Source organism: Octopus bimaculoides, chromosome 27, assembly GCF_046866305.1.
Source record: "Octopus bimaculoides isolate indiv1 chromosome 27, ASM4686630v1, whole genome shotgun sequence".
Classification (NCBI taxonomy): domain Eukaryota; kingdom Metazoa; phylum Mollusca; class Cephalopoda; order Octopoda; family Octopodidae; genus Octopus; species Octopus bimaculoides.
The window spans coordinates 4,230,689-4,251,227 of record NC_142954.1 but is presented as its reverse complement, the minus strand read 5'-3'; the positions used below and the strand labels follow the sequence as shown (position 1 = coordinate 4,251,227).

The following is a 20,539-nucleotide window of genomic DNA, read 5'->3' as shown; positions in this document are numbered from 1 at the left end:
ACGATAGTTCCTATTCTTACTAATCAACCAGTACGGAAAATCCACCTTTTCAAAAGGTTTATTATTATTATTATTCTATTGTAAACCTTACCTCAATAGCTTTTCCGTCCGCATCATACTGCACTGGTAACTTAGAACCAGCGATAAGACGAGGAGAAAACATAGTCGAAGCCATGTTCAAAGGTACCGGAAGTTGACATACGGTGCAGAAACCGGACGTTTATGTCCCACACCGGGTGTTCACATGAGACTTTTGTCTTCTCTTCCTCATCACCACTTCCGCTTTCAGCATTTATTTATTTATGAATTTATAAAAGAAATATTTTGAAAGAAATCAAATAGAAATTATGAGTATTTTAATTTTAAATTTTTTACTTTGTGATGTTACTTTTCAACGAAAAATAAAGATAAAAAGATTGGCATTTATTTCGCGGGATTGGTGGTAGAGGGGGAAAAAAGTAAAGTATGTTATAAAATAAAATCGGAAATCTAATATATATATATATATATATATATAATAAAATAAAGCCAGTAATATAGGGGTGGCGTGACATCGTCTTTCAGTGAAGCTCTCTGATTGGCTGAAACTTGTCGGCTGAGTCCTTCAGCCGTAGCTTTTGTGGCACGACGTGAAAAATCTGGTGATCGGCTGCCTTCCTCCCCTTCACACTCTCTCTCATTTCTGTTTCTCCCTCCCTTTGTTATACTTATACTGTCTCTTTCATCCTTCTCTCTTGCTCTTTATGTTGTATCTATTGTATTGTTTACTTACTCTCTATATAGACACGCTCTTACTTTCTTTCTCACTCTCTCCGTCTTTCACTCGCTTACTCATACTATTTATCTTTCACCTTACTCCCTTTAGTTTATACACATTCTCTCCCTATCTTGCTCCTTGATTTTATATTATTTACTCAACCTACTACTCCTTCATAAGAGAGCGATAGAGAGTAAGAGAGAGAAATATAGAGACTCATTGAGAGAGTGAACGAATATTAGATTAAATAGACACAGGAACAGATAGAGAGAGACGCAAAAAGATAGATTGAGAGAGTAGGAGAGAGAGCAAAATATAGAGACTTAGTGAGAGAGTGAGTGAATATTACATTAGATATACACAGAAAGAAACATAGAGAAAGAGAGAGAGAGTGAGTGTGTCTGTTTTGTATCTATTATTGTCGTTGTGGCAGCGCGTCATTCCTTCCAAAATTCTTCGATTCTGTCCACATCGTCAATTATATTTCTTCTCATTATCCACCAGAAGTCTTCAGGAGACATCCAAGACCATCTTTTAATCAGCCGATTCCTCCACAAACAACGAAAAAGGTAAGTTAAATTATCTCTTTCTCTCTCGCACCTGTCTTTTAATTACCAAACCTCTTTCTCTCTTACCTGTTCTTATTTCCCCCCCCCCCCCCATTCAAACTTAAATCTTCTGGTGTTTTAAGTCTGCGATTACCATTCCACCATTTACGGATTAAGTTGTATTTGTTATTTAAGATCTTATGAATATTTCGTTGGGTTTATATTTTATGGAACCCCAAGAGGAAGAATGAAACAAAGTTGATCACCAGAGTTTGAACCCTCAATATAAATGCTACGGATAATATAATGCATAATATATATATATCCATGCATGCGTATACCGAAAGATTTCCCTGTGTATATATATAAGCACTGGGATCGATTCGTTCTGCTAAACCCTTCATCGCGGTGCTCCAGCTTCGTCGCAGATCAATGACTGAAACAATTAAAAGATATATTTATGGGTATTATTGTGTGTGTGTGTGTGTATATATATATATATATATATATATATTTATATACGATATATATATATATATATATATTTATATACGATATATATTTATATACGATATATATTTATATACGATATATATATATATATATATATATTTATATACGATATATATTTATATACGATATATATATATATATATATACGATATATATTTATATACGCTATATATATATATACAGGCAGAATTCTGGTTTAAACACCACGTATAACTCCTACAGGTATATCAAACACCAATGTGCGTGTATATTTGTGACTGCATACATATGGATGTGTCATATATATATAATATATACATACATATATATATGTGTGTGTGTGTATTTACCATTATTGCAGTATATACAAATATGCAATGCCAAACCTTATTCATATGCACACACGAAGGTTTAATGTCACAATAGGACTGGAGCTATGTAAATTAGTCAGTGAGCAACATACAATCGATATAAAATGCAGATGTTAAAATCTTATGTGTTGTATCTACAAATATGTTTAATTTTTATATCCTTAGAATAAGGCTTTTAACTAACCGCGCCATTTCCCAAGAACTGGCACCAGTGAAATTCGATCCTTTGATCCAGGTCATACGTTCGCTGCCCTATATATTATATATATATATATTCTTGTATACTTCATGTAACCTAAATTTACTTCAGTTTACAAAGACTGAAGAACCATTCTGATAGTCTTGGTAATAAAAAATCTCTTTTGTCATGTGGGGGTCATAAATCGGAACACCACGATGTCGATGTATACAAAGTTGATATATACGCACCACAGGTGAGTGTGTATATAGATGTGTGTTTACTCTGTGTGTGTGTATATATATATATATATATATATATATATATATATATATATATATATATATATATATATATATATATATATATATATATATATATTTCAAGGTTTTTAATTTTTAAATTCATATATTTAAAAGAGATAGAAACTTCAAACTCTATATATCCAAGATGGAGTGGTAAATAAATCGATCTTCCATATATCGAGTTTGAAGTTTCTATCTCTTTTAAATATATGAATTTAAAAGTTAAAAACCTTGAAATATAAATATAAACTGTGAGAACGACCCTTAAGGAATCTAATTAATGATCCCCTAAGGTAAGTTCTTATGCTATATTGGTAACGGTTGCAACATCCTCTGGAAAATTATATATATATATATAATGTAGGTGTGTGTATATAATATATGGTGATGTGGGGACTTATACATTGTTGTATGTATTTTATATACATATATGTATGTGCGTGTATAGTATGTGTATACATGCAGACATATTTACACTCGAATATAATTCCCATCATTATTTTCACCTGTTGTTCTGCATTAAATTTCGTGCTTTGTGTATAATAAAATAGCATTGGTAGCTATATACACTTGCATGTTGGCATATGATAAATACATAATAAACTATTGTCTGTTAGCTATCTTTCTATCTATTTATCTATCCTTCTATCCATCTGTCCATCTATCTAATTTACGTGTGGTGAGGTACATCCTTTGTGTTTTTTCCTGTTAACCGAATGGCCCTTCATCACCCTCTTGCCCCACGTTTTACGATTATATATATTCTTTTCTGCTCTAGGCACAAGGCCCGAAATTTTAGGGGTAGTGGGGCAAGTTGATTAGATCGACTTCAGTACGCAACTGGTACTTAATTTATCGATCCTCGAAAGGATGAAAGGCAAAACTCGACATAATGTGTATACAACGCAGCTGAAGATGTGAGAAGGGACAAAGAATGAAGACTCTTTGGCGTTATGTGATGCAAATCCTTTACAGAACTAACTTCAGGAAACTGGTTGCTCACCTGATAACCTACAAACTGGGCTAAATACACAAAGCAGACTTCCTCTTTACTGAGAAATAAGTATAAATAGAAGCACTGTCTTCGCTGTGACATGAGAATTAAGAGTTAGAAAGGCCTGAAGCAAAACCAGAAAACTGTCCGAAGCAGTGGTTCTCAGGTCTTTTTTGCCTGTAGACTCTCGGTGAATCCTGTTTTATTTGGATCGACTCGCATAGCCATTCGACGTTTGTTAGATACGATTAGGAATTGTATAAAAGATTATGAAAAATATTTTGTGTGTTGTAGAAATATAACCTGTTTATTTGACACGGGTTTTAATAACAAAATCTTATGCGGGCCCCTTGTAAGAGAACCAGGTCGAGTGAGAAGAAAGGAAGGAACGGAAATTGGAAAATCCCTCTGCTAGATTGGGTAATGTTTATTTTGAGACTGAGTGGGGAGAAAATAGAGATCTTTAACATACACGACGACGAGGAGATTTCCTATTAGTCATATACGAAATCTGTGATTGTTTGGGAGTCGTTTGCCAGCCAGGTAGAAGGTGGACATAACAGGTGGATTGATATAATATTTTTTTCCTCTTTCACTTGTTTCAATCATTGAACAGCAGCCATGCTGTGACGGCCATACCTTGAAAAGGCTTTAATCAAGCAGATTGACTCCAGTACTTAATTATCTCTCTTTCTCTCTCTCTTTACTTTGGTACCCATTCTGTTAGTTTCCATTTACTGAACCACTAAGTTATAGAGATGTAAACAAGCCAACACTCCCCCCTCACCATTCCTAGTAAAGTGTTCTTAGTTTTGAAACAACACCTGTGATTAGCCTTCCGTGACTGGAGAAAGCCTTTGACGAGGTTTCACTAAGAAAATTAGGTGTGGATGAATGGGTTGTGGGAATGATGCAAGCTGTGTACAGATGTTGTCAGCTTGGTGAGAGTTGACAAATTCAGCAAGGAATTTAGTATGCAAGTTGGTGTCCATCAGGGGGTCTTTTCTCAGTCCCTTGCTGTTTAGTATAGCTCTCCTGGCCATAACAAATGTGTTTAAAACTGGCTTTTTTGTGGAAATTCTTGTTAAAGAATTAGAATAAAAATTCCAACCAAGGATGCAACACCTAGAATCAAGCGAGGCCTCGGAATAAATTTTGGTAAAACAAGAAAGAAAACCAAACTCTGCTGTCGTCTAGTCAATGGACATGTTCAGTATATATACAGAAATGGAGGAGTTAGAAATTGTAAGTGTATGACAAAAGACCGAGATATCTGGTGCCTGGCCGTACTCAAGAAGACCCATGCCCTACAGTAGCAGTGTTAAGGGCTGGTCCTTCTGGTTGTGTAAAGCACTCATGGCACTGTCACATAAAAGTACCTACTGTACATGTGGGTCACTTAAATGTGCCCATGTAAAAGCATCAGCACACTCTGTAAAGTGGTTGGCATTAGGAAGGGCGTCAACCCGTAGAAACCATGCAAAATCAGACAAGAGTCTGGTGTAGTCGCTTGGCCTGCCAGCATGGACATTAAATGATGATGATGGATGCAGTGTTAGCTTTGGAGATATAATCGATGAGATGGGATCACCTGCAGGCTGAGAGAAGGAAGGGTGTGTGTGTGTGTGTGTGTGTGTGTGGTAGATGTTTTGGAGCAGTTAGCAGTAGTGGCGCCTCTGAAAATTCATTCAGATGACTCTTTGGAAATAGGTGATCGCTTCTGTTACTTAAGTGACCTAATTAGCAGTGGAGAATTATTCTGAAAGCTTCGCAACCAGAACTAGAACAGGATGGTAAAAGTTCAATGAGTTATTATCTCTGCTGGCAACAGTTACTTATTATTATTATTATTATTATTATTATTTTTTCTTTTTTTTTTCCTGAATGAAGGGTAGATTGCGTCGGCTTGTGTACGAAGTGCAGTGTTGCATGGTAACAAAGCACAGCCTCTGAAAACAGGAAATAATAAAGGATGTGGGCATATTAGACTGAGGGTGTAATGTTAGGGTGTAGGAACGTAATGTTGGAGAGAGAGAAAAAAAACTAGGCTGTGTACAAGTGAGGAAACTGTGCTGGTTGTTGACATGATGAAGAGTGACGGTTATGAGAAATACCAAATGATCTGAGATAGATGAAGAAGATAAAGACTTTGGATTAAATACATTTCTGGTTTAGGCACACCACTTGTGTCACTTTTAACTTACCCATAGCAATTCTCTTTATTCATTCATGTTCTTCTAATTAGGGGTCATGCTCTGACATCTTTTCCATGGGTCACCATGTATCTCCTCTACAGCAAGTCCTCGCCTGTTCCTGTCCCTCTGTCACTTATCGACCTCTCAACGCCTAGCACAAACCTTAAATACTGCTCCTCCCCACCTCAGCATTTAAACCGTGTGCGGGTGACACATAAAATACACCATTTTGAGCGTAGCCGTTGCCAGTACCGCCTGACTGGCCTTCGTAGGATTTTCGAGCAAGATCGTTGCCAGTGCCCCTGGACTGGCTCTTGTGCGGGTGACACATAAAATACACCATTTTGAGCGTAGCCGTTGCCAGTACCGCCTGACTGGCCTTCGTAGGATTTTCGAGCAAGATCGTTGCCAGTGCCCCTGGACTGGCTCTTGTGCGGGTGGCACATAAAATACACCATTTTGAGCGTAGCCGTTGCCAGTACCGCCTGACTGGCCTTCGTGGGATTTTCGAGCAAAATCGTTGCCAGTGCCCCTGGACTGGCTCTTGTGCGGGTGGCACATAAAATACACCATTTTGAGCGTGGCCGTTGCCAGTACCGCCTGACTGGCCTTCGTGCGGGTGACACGTAAAAGCACCCACTACACTCTTGGAGTGGTTGGCGTTAGGAAGGGCATCCAGCTGTAGAAACTCTGCCAAATTAGATTGGAGCCTGGTATAGCCATCTGGTTTCACCAGTCCTCAGTCAAATCGTCCAACCCATGCTAGCATGGAAAGCGGACGTTAAATGATGATGATGATATCTGGCCAAAATATTCTACAGGCTTTATGTTCAAAATCAGCCAGATCCAGCCTCTCACACCAACCCTACAATGTCATTCTTGAAATTAACAGTAACCTTATCAAAATCTCAAAATTACAAAATAATGCAGAACTAATTAAAAACAATGTGAATAAATGAGTATTACTTTTGACAAAATAATGTGAATGCTTAAGGGTTAAATGAAATGAAGGAATCAACAGGTAGGGACTTCAGGTCTCTGATCTTCGTGTCAACTTTAGAGGGGTCCTTCAAGGTGGCGAGTCGGCGGGCTCAGCATGCCTGTCTTTGTGTTCTGAGTTTAAATTCTGCTGGGGTCAACTTACCCTTTCATCCTTTTGGGGTTGATAAAAATAGGTAACAGTTGAGTACCAGGGGTTGATGTAGTTGACTTACCCCTAACCCCGAAATTGCTGGCCTTGTGCCAAAATTTGAAATCGACATCTGAGGGCCCTTTGCGAGTTTTCATCTTAAATGCCAAGATCATGGACAGTGACCTAGGGGATTGCTCCCTAATTTACTGGTCGAATTTTAGGATGTTGTTTAATGCTACTGATTGAATGAGGAATTGGAGACTCAACCCTCAACCCTTTTACTGCAGAAATCAAATATAAGGTGCAGGCGTGGCTGTATGGTAAGAAGCTGGCTTCCCAACCACATGGTTCCAGGTTCACTCCCACTTTGTGGAACCTTGGGCAAGGTTGAATGGTGGCAGCTGGTGAAGGAAATGTTCTCTATGTGGCCTGTGTGTTTTCTGTACTCTGTTTATCATTTTGTCTATGTTTTGTTTGCGATGTCCTGTACCCAGATATGCATCTATATACACAGGTAGATGTAAGTATGTACGTATATATGCATGTACTCATTTATTATTTGTATTATATATATATATTAGGAAGGGCATCCAGCTGTAGAAACTCTGCCAAATTTAGATTGGAGCCTGGTGTTGCCATCCGGTTTCACCAGTCCTCAGTCAAATCGTCCAACCCATGCTAGCATGGAAAGCGGACGTTAAACGATGATGATGATGATGTATATGTATGTATATAAGTTATGGGTCTCAAGAAGACCCAAAACTCTGCAGCTGAACTATTAAGACCACAGTCCCTCTGGTCGTGTAAGGTACCCGGCTCACTCTGTAAAGTGGTTGGCGTTAGGAAGGGAATCCAGCCATAGAAACCATACCAAATCAGAGTAGAGTCTGTTGCCGCTATTACTTAGAGATTAAGCAACATGCTGGAGACTTGCTCCTCAATTGGCCCTTAATTTAGTGGTGGTTTTAGCTGCTATTTCAAGCAAGTTCAGGTGTCGCTCTCTCACACACACACGCACACGCATATATACATATCCCAACTAGTAAATATTATTCACTAGAAATAATTGGTGTCACCTGACAAGGTGATGACTATCACAAACAACTGTTGCACCTGTCCACCTGTTGTAATTACATATGGGGATGAGGTGAGGTGTACAGGTATACTCTTCACTAATATGTTTAAGTAGATGATATATATGTACAAGGATGTGTATTCCATTATTTAGTACCTGGTGAACACTGGTCAAGCAAGCATATTTGATCCAAAGACATTCCAGGTGTGATCATCCTGACTTTTTGTGGGAACATCTAATACTACTTTACTGACATGTTCTTCCTCATTGTTTTTTAATGAAAGGTGAGTGGGATCTTAGAAAAAGACAGATTTTGCTGCTATTTCATGCTGACCTAGAAGCCTGATAGAAGAGTACTGGTTGGCTTGGTGCCTATACACACATGCTGTGCTTCTGTGTGGTAAGTAGCTTGCTTACCAACCACATGGTTCCGGGTTCAGTCCCACTGCGTGGCACCTTGGGCAAGTGTCTTCTACTATAGCCTCGGGCCGACCAAAGCCTTGTGAGTGGATTTGGTAGACGGAAACTGAAAGAATGAAAGGCAAGGTCGACCTCGGCGGAATTTGAACTCAGAATGTAAAGACAGATGAAGAACCGCTAAGCATTTCGCCCGGCGTGCTAACGATTCTGCCAGCTCACCGTCTTAATAATGGATTCAGATTTTGGTAAGGCCAGCAAGTTTGGGGGAAGGGAAAGTCGATTACATTGATCCCCCATTACGCAACTGGTACTTATTTTATCGACCTACAAAAGGCACAGTCACAATCCTTTCTAAATTTTGCACAGCGCCAACAGTTTTGAAGGGAAGGGGGCAAGCCGGATTAACTTCGATCCCGGTGCTCGACCTGTTCTGTAATTGATCGACCCTGGAAGAATAAACAGCAAAATTGACCTCGGTGGTATTTGAACTTAGAACATAAAAAGAATAATAATAATAATAATGGTTGGTATGTGTGAGGGATTAAACTTTGTTGAGGTGGTGCGTTTCTTAACTCTTCTTAATTAGTGCAACTTTAATCTCCTCGTCTGTGTACATAATCTCTGCTGAGGATATATTTTGGATGGCGTGATATAGTTTTATTGATCGCCCCCCCCCCCCCCCCCCCCGTCTTTTTCCTTTCCCTCCACCATCACCGTTTTAGCAAATTCTTCTCCTCCCACTTCTTTTCCTCCTCCTCCTCCTCCTCCCTTTTTCTTTCTTCATTCTCTTCGTCTTTTTTCTTCTCTTTTCTCTCTTTTGATCATCTTTCTCATCTTCATCTTCTTTTCCCTCTCTTTCTCTTCACATTTCTTTCTGTTCCCTTTCTCTTTCCTCTTTCTCTTTCATTTCTTCTTTTTACCATCCTCTTTGTCGTCTTCCTTTTTTCTTTTCCCTCTTTCTCTCTCTTTACTCTTTTACTTGTTTCAGTCATTTGACTGCGGCCATGCTGGAGCACTGCCTTTAGTCGAGCAAATCGACCCCAGGACTTATTCTTTGTAAGCCTAGTACTTATTCTATCGGTCTCTTTTTGCCGAACCGCTAAGTTACGGGGACGTAAACACACCAGCATCGGTTGTCAAGCGATGGTGGGGGGACATACACAGACACACAAACACACATACATATAAATATATATACATATACACGACAGGCTTCTTTCAGTTTCCGTCTACCAAATCCACTCACAAGGCTTTGGTCGGCCCGAGGCTATAGTAGAAGACACTTACCCAAGGTGCCACGCAGTGGGACTGAACCCGGAATCATGTGGTTGGTAAGCAAGCTACTTACCACACAGCCACTCCGCCTATATATATATATATATATATATATATATATATATATATATATATATACACATATATACAACTGGCTTCTTTCAGTTTCCGTCAACCAAATCCACTCACAAGGCTTTGGTCGGCCCGAGGCTATAGTAGAAGACACTTACCCAAGGTGCCACGCAGTGGGACTGAACCCGGAGCCATGTGGTTGGTAAGCAAGCTACTTACCACACAGCCACTCCTTTCCCATCCACTTTGTCGTCTTCCTTTTTCTTTTCCCTCTTTCTCTTATTTCTTTTTGTTCTCTTTTCTCTTCTCCCTCTTTCTCTTTTTCATCCTCTTCATTGTCTTCCTTTTTGTCCCCTTTTTCCTCTTTGTCTTATTTGCATTTTCTTGTTCTCCTTCCTCTTCTATTTCTTCTTTTCTCCTTCTTCCTCATCTTTCTTTTTATCTTTTCAATAGAACTATCATGACAAATGAAGAGTTTCTTTTAAACCTCTCTCTCTCTCTCAAACACACAATAAACCCAGGGTTCAAACCCACTCCACAGCAGCTTGTACCAGACATGTCTTCTGCTGTAACCTCAGGCTTCCAAAATGCCTCACGAATGGAGGCCAGTAAACCAAAACCCTGCTGAACCCCATTTTATGTATGTGTACACTTTGTTTTGTTGACCCCCAGAAGGAAGAAAAACATACTTTGGGGACAGGGAGTTAGTCCATGTGATTGACTCGGAAACAGATACCAGATACTCCAGGGTATCACAAACGAGGCCCTAACAATTCTGCCAGTCCACTGCTCCAGACTGGTACTGTATTTATTGTTCATGAAGGAAGAAATGTAAAGAGACCTTGGCCAGGTTTGAACCCAGAACACAAAAGGCCCCCAAAAAATCACAGGTAATTTTGTCTAATGCTCTAATGACTCTGCTAACCCTAACCCTAGTACTTCCCAAGAAGCTCACACTTTAGTGTGGGTTTTCTGAAGCCTGATATGCTTTTTATATATACATATATATATATATCGATGGTGCACCTGTGTGTCCCTTTGCAGTGCACTTAGATCTCTCACTGTGCACTCCTGTCCATTGCAGTGCACCAAGATCAGTTGCAGTACACTCTGAGGACTGCTGGTATATCATCTTCATCATCATCACCATTTAACGTCCGCCTTCCATGCTGGCATGAGTTGGACGGTTTTTACAGGAGCTGACCAGGCAGAAGACTGCACTCGACTTCTGATGGGTTTAATGGCTGCATAAGGCAGTGAGCTGGCAGAAACATTAGCCCCGCCGGGCGAAATGCTTAGCAGTATTTTGTCTGTTTTTACGTTCTTGAGTTCAAATTCCGCCGAGGTCAACTTTGCTTTTCATCCTTTCGGGGTCGATAAATTAAGTACCAGTTGCATACGGGGTTCAATCTAATCGACTGGCTCCCTCCCCTAAAATTTTGGGCCTTATGCCTAGAGTAGAAAAGGTTTTAATGGCTGTGTGCCCTTCCTGAGAGGCTGAATCTGGTCAGGTTGAACAAAACAGGTAGGAATATTTGGGTTGGATATGGTCAGATCAAATACTAAAGGATTAATATAGCTCCGCTCAGGGCCTCGGGTCCTTTTAGCAGGACCCACTCCATTGTGAGTATTTGAAGCAAGTCTCAAGATCATCATCTTCATCATCATCGTCGTTTAACGTCCTCTTTCCATGCTAGCATGGGTTGGACGATTTGACTGAGGACTGGTGAAACCGGATGGCTACACCAGGCTCCAATCTAATCTGGCAGAGTTTCTACAGCTGGATGCCCTTCCTAACGCCAACCACTCCGAGAGTGTAGTGGGTGTTTTACGTGCCACCAGCACGACGGCCAGTCAGACGGTACTGGCAACGGCCACGCTCGAAATGGTGTATTTTACGTGCCACCTGCATAGGAGGAGCCAGTCCATCGGCACTGGCAACGATCTTGCTCGAATGTCTTTTCACGTGCCACGTGCCAGGGAGGCGCCGTTGGTAACAATCAACAGCCACGCTCGAAATGGTGTCTAAATATAAACTTCTGTTCCCCCCCCTTTTTTTTTTTGAAAGGGCACCCTGAAGAAGCGTAGGTGCACTTTCCCTTTTTCCCTTCCCCTCTTAACCAGTTGATAAATAAATAAAAAAAATAGCGTAGAGCGTGTCTTACGCAAAGATCGTGGTTCGGTGTTAATGTAAATTTTAGCATAAGCACTTTAAAAGTATCGGCTTTGTATGATAGAGAGGTCGGGTTACTTACTGTTGGATGAGGAAAAGAAGTGATGGAGGGGGGGAAGGGGGTACGGTACAGGAAGAATTGTACTCTGAGAGAGAGGGGGTGGAGGTAGAGGGGGAAACCATGAAATTGGTGCCAAAGTTGCTAAAAGGAATGAGTTGCTTTTCTTCTCTGTGTACTTGATAATATTCAGGATAGCTGACACACTGGTTTCCTAGCGTTTAGTGGCCTGTGGTGGTGGTGGTGGTGGTGGTGGTGGTGGTGGTGGTGGTGGCGGCGGTGGCGGCGTCGCCCCTCTCTCTCTCTTATTGTAAAACTTTGCTGCCGAGATACCTTGGCTACTGCCGCCGTCGCCGGCGTGGCGTGGCGTGGCGACATCTGGTAGAGCTTTTCGGCTGCTGCTGTTGGTGCCGTTGGTGCTGGTGTTCGCGATAGTGTTCTACATTCGACTGATATGTATTGTATAGTGATAATGGTGGTGGTGATGTGGGACGGGGGGGGGGAGGAGGTAGCTATTGAATTACATGGCCTTGCACATAGGAGAGTGTGTGTGTATGTGTGTGTGCGTATGTGTGTGTATGCAGTATATCTATATATATGTGTGTATGTGTATATATATACATGCATCATATATAGATATATATATATCATATATACATACATCATATATATACACACATATATATACACACACACACATATACACACACACATATATATATATATATATATATATATATATATATATATACTCATATATATATATATATATATATACTCATATATATATATATATATATATATATATATATACATACACCCACACACATATACACTTATATATACATATATATATATATATACCCACATGCATATACACTTATATATACATATATATATATATACCCACATGCATATACACTTATATATACACATACATGTATATGTACACACACACACACACACACACACACACACGCACATACATATATCTATATGTGCACACCACACGCGCGTGTGTGTGTGTGTGAGCAAAAGTGCTAAGAATGTATAATAGTTTGCTGACCTGGTTTTTAATTTTCTTTCCTTCCTTCCTTCCTTTTCGTTCTTTTGCTGATGTTGACTATTAAATAAACTTTCTAAAGCCAAGAATATCTTGTTGCAGCTGTTCTTGTTGCTGCTGCTGTTGTTGTTGCTGCCGTTGTTGTTGCTGTTGTTGTTGTTGTTGTATTATGTATGTCAGTAACTCTTCTCCTGTTGTATTTCAAATGAAATGTCATTGCCCTGATAGGTTTCTATTAGTTTTTTTAAATCTGATAAAGAATTCAGGGTGGAGTTTTTGATAAATAAACAGACTTCTTCTCATTATTAATTTGGTTTTTGGGGCATTGAACTTTTTTTTACCCTCAGTCTTACGCTTGTTGCACTCACAGGACTGCGGTCATGCTGCGGCATCACTTTGAAAGGTTTTAGTCAGGCAAATTAACCCCCACCCCACCCCTGTGCTTTTTGCTTTCCCTTTTTTTTCTTCTTTTTCTTTGAGTCTGCTACTTACTCTTTTGGTTTTGTTTGTTGAATTGCTAAGTCATGGGGGGACATAAACCAGTACCAGTTGTCAAGCAGTAGGGGCTGGTGATGACAGACATACGAAGACATAGTTACAAACTTACATACCTAATATATACACATGCATACACCACCTGAACAAGCATACATCAACTGTTACACACACACACACACACACACACACACATGTTAGCCTCACACATATATGCAACAGGGGGATTTGGTAACTATTTCTAGCAGATAAGCAATCCTGTATTGGCCCCTTTGTGGCTGATCAGTTGAGTAGTTTTTATTTTTTGTTTCTCTTTCGACTGGAGTTTGATATTTGAATATCTTGACACAGCTCCATCACTGTCCCACTAAATGTGGAAACTGAATGCTTTTACTTAAATATATAAAAAAAAACAAGAAAAAAAAAAGAATCCTCAAAATGAAACCCTTGATTAATATATTTCCTTGTCTTTTGTCATTGCAGCTAGATCAACATGGCAGTCGTCAGATATATGTTACGAGGCTGTGTTCTTTTTGTCACTGGAGTCTTTTTCACACTCGTTCTCAACCTCTTACAAGTACAACGCCAGCTCTCATTCCCACAAGAAGTCATCACAAATCTCTTTTCATCTACATGGTGGGTTCCCCCTACATGTGGGACAGCTGCTGGTAAGTGTTAACACCTGCTACATGTTTTTTCATCTTAAAACAGCTTTCAAAAATCCTTTATTTTCTCACTCTCATACACACACTCTCTTATATTGGTTTGTCTTAGTTGCCTGTTTTCTTCCTTCTTTTTCCCTTTTTTCTCCCTTCTTTTTCCCTTTTTTCTCATTTTCTTTCATCCTTTGTTATCTTGACCTTTCTGTTGCCATGTTCAGCCCAAATTTTCTACATGTTTTACATTCAGACTGTCCTGATCTGGCTTCTCACACTTACCCAGCAATATTATTCTAAAAATAAACAATCACACGTATAGATTGATCCATCCTGAGACATACAGACTCGTAGAGCCAGTTTCCGTGGTGCATGTATTTCCCCCTGGATGGGATGCCAGTCTGACACAGGATTACTCACTTTTGTTAGCTGAGTGAAATGAGGTAATATGAAATAAAGTGTTTTGCTCAAGAACACAACATGTTGCTTGCTCCAGGAACTGAAACCTCAATCTTTGTATTTCGAGTCCAACACCCTCACCACTAAGTCACATGTCTCCACTAAAATGGTAAAGCTACCTTCTTGCATCATACTAACTCATAAGGGCTCAGTTTCTCTGGTTCCCACGGCGTATATATTCCCCACCTGGATGGGATGCTAGTCCCTCACAGGATTACTCATTTTTGCCAGCTGAGTGGACTGGAGCAACGTGAAATGAAGCAGTTTCGCTCAAGAACACAACGTGTTGCCCGGTCCAGGAATCGAAACCACAATCTTATGATCATGAGTCCAACACACCTAACCACTAAACCATGCGCATATCACACAAGGCCACTGATGTGTAGACGTGTCCTGATGTCATATGAACCAACCTTTATGCCCCTGAGAATTAAAAGATCCTGTGCCCTCAATGGTAAACTTGGGAAAACAGGAGACTCTGACAGTAAATTGAAAATGAATGGTCAGGCAGCAACAGAAGATCACTGTCATATGTTTCCCGAATCACATATCTTCAGGTTGTGGGTTCAAATCTTACCTAGGTTGACATTATTTCTCGCTCTTCCTTCTATGGGTCATGGTCAGTGAAACCATTCAAGTACTGGGGGTCATTCTTATCAACTGTACCTTCTCACCAAATGTCTCCTCCCTAATTTTGTGCCAAATTTAGGGGAGTAAAACACCCCCCAATATTTCTTATTCCTTAATAATGTATTCATTTTCTTTTTGTGTCTTTTTTGCAGCCATCATAGGTCTATTGTATCCATGTTTAGACAACAAATTGGGTGAACCCCACACTCACAGACGAGAATGGTCCAGTGTGATGCGGTGTGTGGCAGTGTTTGTTGGCATCAACCATGCCAGTGCTGTATCCTTTTTCTTTACCATTTTAATTCTTCTTGTAAATTGTTCTTCGGTGGTTCCAGTATTCCATGTAGACATAATATACCTTACATTTCTGTGCACCACATACATACATACATACATACATACATACATACATATATATATATATATATATATATATATATATATATATATATATATGTGGGAGAATTTACAAAAAAAACAATAACAGACGAGGACAGGTGGTGTAAACAACAAAAAGATGTATTAGTTTAATGCTCGGGAATAGAGAAAGTCTTTAACATTTCGAGCTATGCTCAACAGAAAGAATAAGGAGAAAAACACAGAGAAAAAAAATTTGAATGTCGTGGTCAATGATCTATATATATATATATATGAGTGAGAGAGAAATAGGTGTGGTTGTATGGTAAGAAGTTTGCTTCACAGCCACATGGTTCCAAGTCCAGTCCCAAGTAACTTGCGAGACAAAGAACTTTTGAGAGGGGAGGGCGCATTGGAGGAGGTGGCCTTGTGTCAGATGATGAAATGTTAGAGTGTGACAGAGAGACAGAAACAAGTGTCTTGCTTTAAAGATGGTACATGGTTACCTGGCCAGAGAGGGAGAGAAAGTTACCAAGGATGAGGACAGAAACAGGTGAGTAGAGGAGATAATTGAATGTTTATTGTATTGCTTGATATCTTATGAGAACCTATATTCCTTGACTGCCTTGTGTAGAAAATTGATTTTGCCAACAACATGCAACTATCAATGACCCTGGCTGCTATGTCTATAGGCCTCTGGTGGTTGTTTGATCGATCTCGCAGTGGTTTTGGTCTCGGTGTTGGAATCGCAGTCCTTGCTACATTCATTGCTCAACTTCTCGTCTATAACGGAGTTTACAGGTAAGTAAGATTTCTCTCTTCGTTTACTTACTGTTTACTGCATCATCAGGTGCAACCGTTTTCTGAACCTTTTCCCCTTTTAACCTTTTGCTTGCCCAAATCATTTTCATAAATTTGTCCCAAACGTCCATGCTTGTTTCCAGACCTAGTCGGTCCTTCTTTCATACGTTCCGAGTAATATAAAACCTTCCTTTCATATGTTCCTAGTTACTCTGCTGGTTTTAAAAAAATTGGGATATACAGATACCATGGAACCTTATGTCCTGTGCATCAGATGTGATACACAAGGTAGACAAAAGGTTAATCAGTTCTGTTAGAAGAGACAGTTTAATGTGACATTGGTGAATTAAATTATACAAAATATACCTTTACCAGTCTAAAACATTTTTGTACTGGTAGCATGTTAAAAGCTCCCTTCAAATTTTTGGTGATAGGCCATATTTGAGAAGACCCGTTAAGCCAAATGAGATCCTAGTTATGGCCAATGTCAGTGTTGCATAACAGGCACGCAAAAAGCACCCTTTGAACTTTGTGCCTCATAGAGGCAGTGATGAGTGACCTTTGGCAATACACCGTGCTTGAGAAGGCCCATCAAGTCAAGTGAAATTGTAGTGGTGGCTAACGCCAATGTCACATAACTGGCACCCATGCCAGGGATACATAAAATGCACCCTTCGAACTTTGGGCCCCATGGAATCAATGATATGTGACCAAGACCTTCGGCGATATGCTGTGCTTGAGAAGACTTGTCAAGCCAAGTGAGATTGAAGTTGTGGTTGAGGCTGGTGTTTCGTAACTAGCATCTGTGGCACTTGAAAAGCACCCACTACACTCTTGGAGTGGTTGGCATTAAGAAGGGCATCCAGCTGTAGAAACCATACCAAATCAGCTTGGAACCTAGTGCAGCTCCCTGGCTTACTAATTTTCAGTCAAACCATCCAATCCATACCAGCATGGAAAACGAGCATTAAATGATGATGATGATGATAATGATGCTCAAAATGGTGATGCTTGTTTTCAGACTTTTAATTAATCCTTGTAATTAAAAGTCTCAAGTCTCTGGTGATTGAAACAAAAATAGGGAACCAGTATCTTATGAGACTTTTGGACACAAGAGAAATGTGTCCCCTGTATTACATCTAATACACAGAACTTGCAAAGGGTTAAATTAAACAGCTAGAGATGGTTTAAGGGGTGTTTGGCTGCTATTTCTAGCAAATTCTGTGCTAGTGAAATTAATGAATCAACAGTGAGGATTGAACCTTGTACCCTGTGCTATCTATTTAGAATGCTGTAGTTCTCTGTTTGAATTCTATCACATTGAATCTGATAGTCATTCTCCCGTTGATTGGAAGTACCAGTAATATTACCAGCTTCTTTATTTGTAGAGAAGCATAACAAGTTCTGTCTGAGTTGTACAAGCATGGAAAAGTGGACATTAAGTGATAATATATATATATGTGTGTATATATATATTTATACATACATACATACATATATATATATATATTTATATTTATTTGATGTTATAAGAAGTTGCAAACTTTCAAGAAAATGTAAAATAATTCTTTCATGGAATATTGGATCTCGAAGCACATAAATCTATAAATACAAGCTTTATGGGCTAAATAACAGCATGTATATATTACATGTGAATGTAACCTCTAAAGATTTTCTATAACGGTAATCTTAACAAGTGATGTAGTAGCACTGCTAACACAGTAGAACACAGGAATGGCTTATAAAAGTGTTTAATATATTTTGTATATTATGGTTGTATAACGAAATACGGTGTCCCCATATTGGGTTGAAAATGCCTTTTGGATAGGATGTGTTGAAGGCTGCCCTTGGAATATAAACCCTTATTTTCTTCAACTTTTTTTTTCTATCCAAGAGTTTTTTAATTCAATATTTATATGCTATTAATTATAGCTTTATTTGCTTCAAGATCCACTATTCCATAAAAGATATACAAGGGAATGCTGAAAAGTTCCTGGCTTTGGTTAAAAGGAAATACACGAGGATCAGTTATTGCACGAGGATCATAATTATTGCAGTGGTCCTTCAGTTTTTCTAAGCCCTGTAAAAGAACTCGGAGGGTTGGGCCTCCAACCAAGCTTTTCATGATACCCTTGAAGCCAGGAACTTCTCAGCCCTGCCGTCATATAAACATGTGTGTGTATTGTTGTGGTATAGAAACATTAGGGGGTGGTGTTGCTGTACCGATCAGATTCTGCAGTAACACTCTACCTCACTGTTTTGTTGTAGGTATACAGAACCTGATTTTTTATTTGTAAGGTCGTGGCTACCGTGTGTCTTCTTCTCTGGTGGTGTAACAATGGGTAACATAGGCCGACAGCTGGCAATGGTAAGTAACCGAATTTCGTTTCCCCTCGACCCGTTTTTCCAACCTTTCCGTCTTCCCTGTCTCCGCAATAGTCTGCAGCTGGTGCTGGAGGTAAACAGCACAGGTAATAGGTCACTGCTATAGTTTAATCCACATCTCTTCATCTTTTCATTTTATTTATTTATTTTTTGAGTCTTAACCCTTTCGCTCTTGGCACAGCCCTCAGTTTTCACTTCTGCATCATACAAGAGTCACAAGCATCGTCTTGTCTTGACTTACCTTCTTTATTGTCACTTTTAGTTCTCATTAAAACTACTTAAGCATTCTTTATTCTTAGAACCTGTATACTTCATGTAGACTTGCTTACATTCACAATAAAAACTACAATGCTACCCATCTTTGTAATCAGACGCAATCACCTTCAATAATATTGAATTGGCAGAATTTCTAGACTGTCAGCAAAAATGTCTGCTGTATATTATGAATTCTATGGTCTTTTATCTTACCGTAGGCAGTTTTTGGTCTTAATTCTTCTGTTTGAATTCAATAAAGTAAAATACTAACTTAATGTTTTATCCCTTCCAGGGATGATAAAATAAAGTTGCAGTGAAATACTGGGTAGATTTAATATTCCTATAAAACATCAGAGAGGTGACTGGAATTATATTAGAAGACTAAGTCTCTCATCCTTCAGCGGGTTGATAAAATAAATTAGCAGTGAAATACTGGGGTAGATTTAAGAATTCTATAAACCATCCTAGAGCTCTGTAGGTCTGTCTGTTCTTCACATTCTAGATTTGTTTAATAATTTTCTATTCTCTTTCTATCTTTTCTAGTATGACCGGAAAGAAGAAACAAAACAGAAAGATGAGTGAATGCCGAGATGACCATAGACTGCCAGACAAGAATATTGGACGGGGGGGGGACAGAAAAAAAAAAAGAAGAAAAAATGACAACCACAGAATAATGTGATATATTTTTTTGGAGAAAAAAAAAATTTTTCTTTTTCACTCACTCTCTCTCACGGAGACTGCTAAATCTGTGTGTGACAGGAAGATTAACTGGACAAAACCCTGTCGACTGTAAGCACTGACTTTCGGTCTACAAAATGTAAGGTCAGGAGGTCACTTTCTGACCTTATGTGGGAAACATGAAGAAGAAAAAACAACGCAACCAAAAAACAAAGACTGAAGAAAAATAACTTGCAAATTCTCCTCTCTCGCTTTCTTTGATTCCACATACAAACATATTTCCATATATATAGATCATACATGCATATATATACATACATACATACATACATATATATATATATATATATATATATATATATATATATATATATATATATCATACATATAGTATGTGTTATATATTATATACATGCACACACAAACACACATATATATATATGTATGTATATGTTATACATATAGTATGTGTTATGTATTACACATGCACACACACACAAACACATATATTGTAAATAATGCATACGTTTTGATGGTGGTACATCATCAGAGCCTTGGTTGGGAGGCTAAATCTGGACTGCAGGAAGAATGTGTACATGCGTGTGTGTGTGTGTGTGTATGTGTATATATGTTAGTATGTGCGTGTGTGTGTGTTTGCGTGTATGTATGTGTATATATGTTAGTATGTGCATGCGTGGGTAATGAAGTTGTCTGT

The 20,539-nt window shown here is 39.0% G+C and overlaps 2 protein-coding genes across 7 annotated transcripts in view; one reads left to right on the top strand and one right to left on the bottom strand.

Moving 5' to 3' along the window:
* LOC106883792 (coiled-coil domain-containing protein 93) overlaps window positions 1-261 on the bottom strand; it is a 32,389-nt gene extending 32,128 nt beyond the window's left edge. For 4 of the 5 annotated variants that reach the window (XM_089343661.1, XM_089343664.1, XM_089343663.1 and 1 more), the window contains exon 1: window positions 92-260. In XM_089343661.1, coding sequence (XP_089199787.1) covers window positions 92-175 — 84 coding nt within the window. In that variant the 5' untranslated portion in view covers window positions 176-260. Of the gene's footprint in view, window positions 1-91 lie in introns of all 5 variants that reach the window. The other variant, XM_089343665.1, reaches the window with a different exon arrangement.
* Window positions 262-1,088: 827 nt separating this feature from the next.
* LOC106883797 (insulin-induced gene 2 protein) lies at window positions 1,089-19,924 on the top strand. 2 transcript variants are annotated; one of them, XM_014934933.3, is made up of 6 exons: window positions 1,089-1,326; window positions 14,087-14,271; window positions 15,501-15,625; window positions 16,340-16,506; window positions 18,775-18,874; window positions 19,690-19,924. In XM_014934933.3, the coding sequence occupies exons 2-6, from the start codon at window positions 14,097-14,099 to the stop codon at window positions 19,726-19,728; spliced, it is 606 nt and encodes a 201-aa protein (XP_014790419.1). In that variant the 5' UTR covers window positions 1,089-1,326; window positions 14,087-14,096; the 3' UTR covers window positions 19,729-19,924. The 2 variants fall into 2 exon arrangements, with proteins under 2 accessions (XP_014790419.1, XP_014790420.1); XM_014934934.3 differs by having other exon boundaries at window positions 1,144-1,326; window positions 18,805-18,874.
* Window positions 19,925-20,539: the final 615 nt, after the last annotated feature.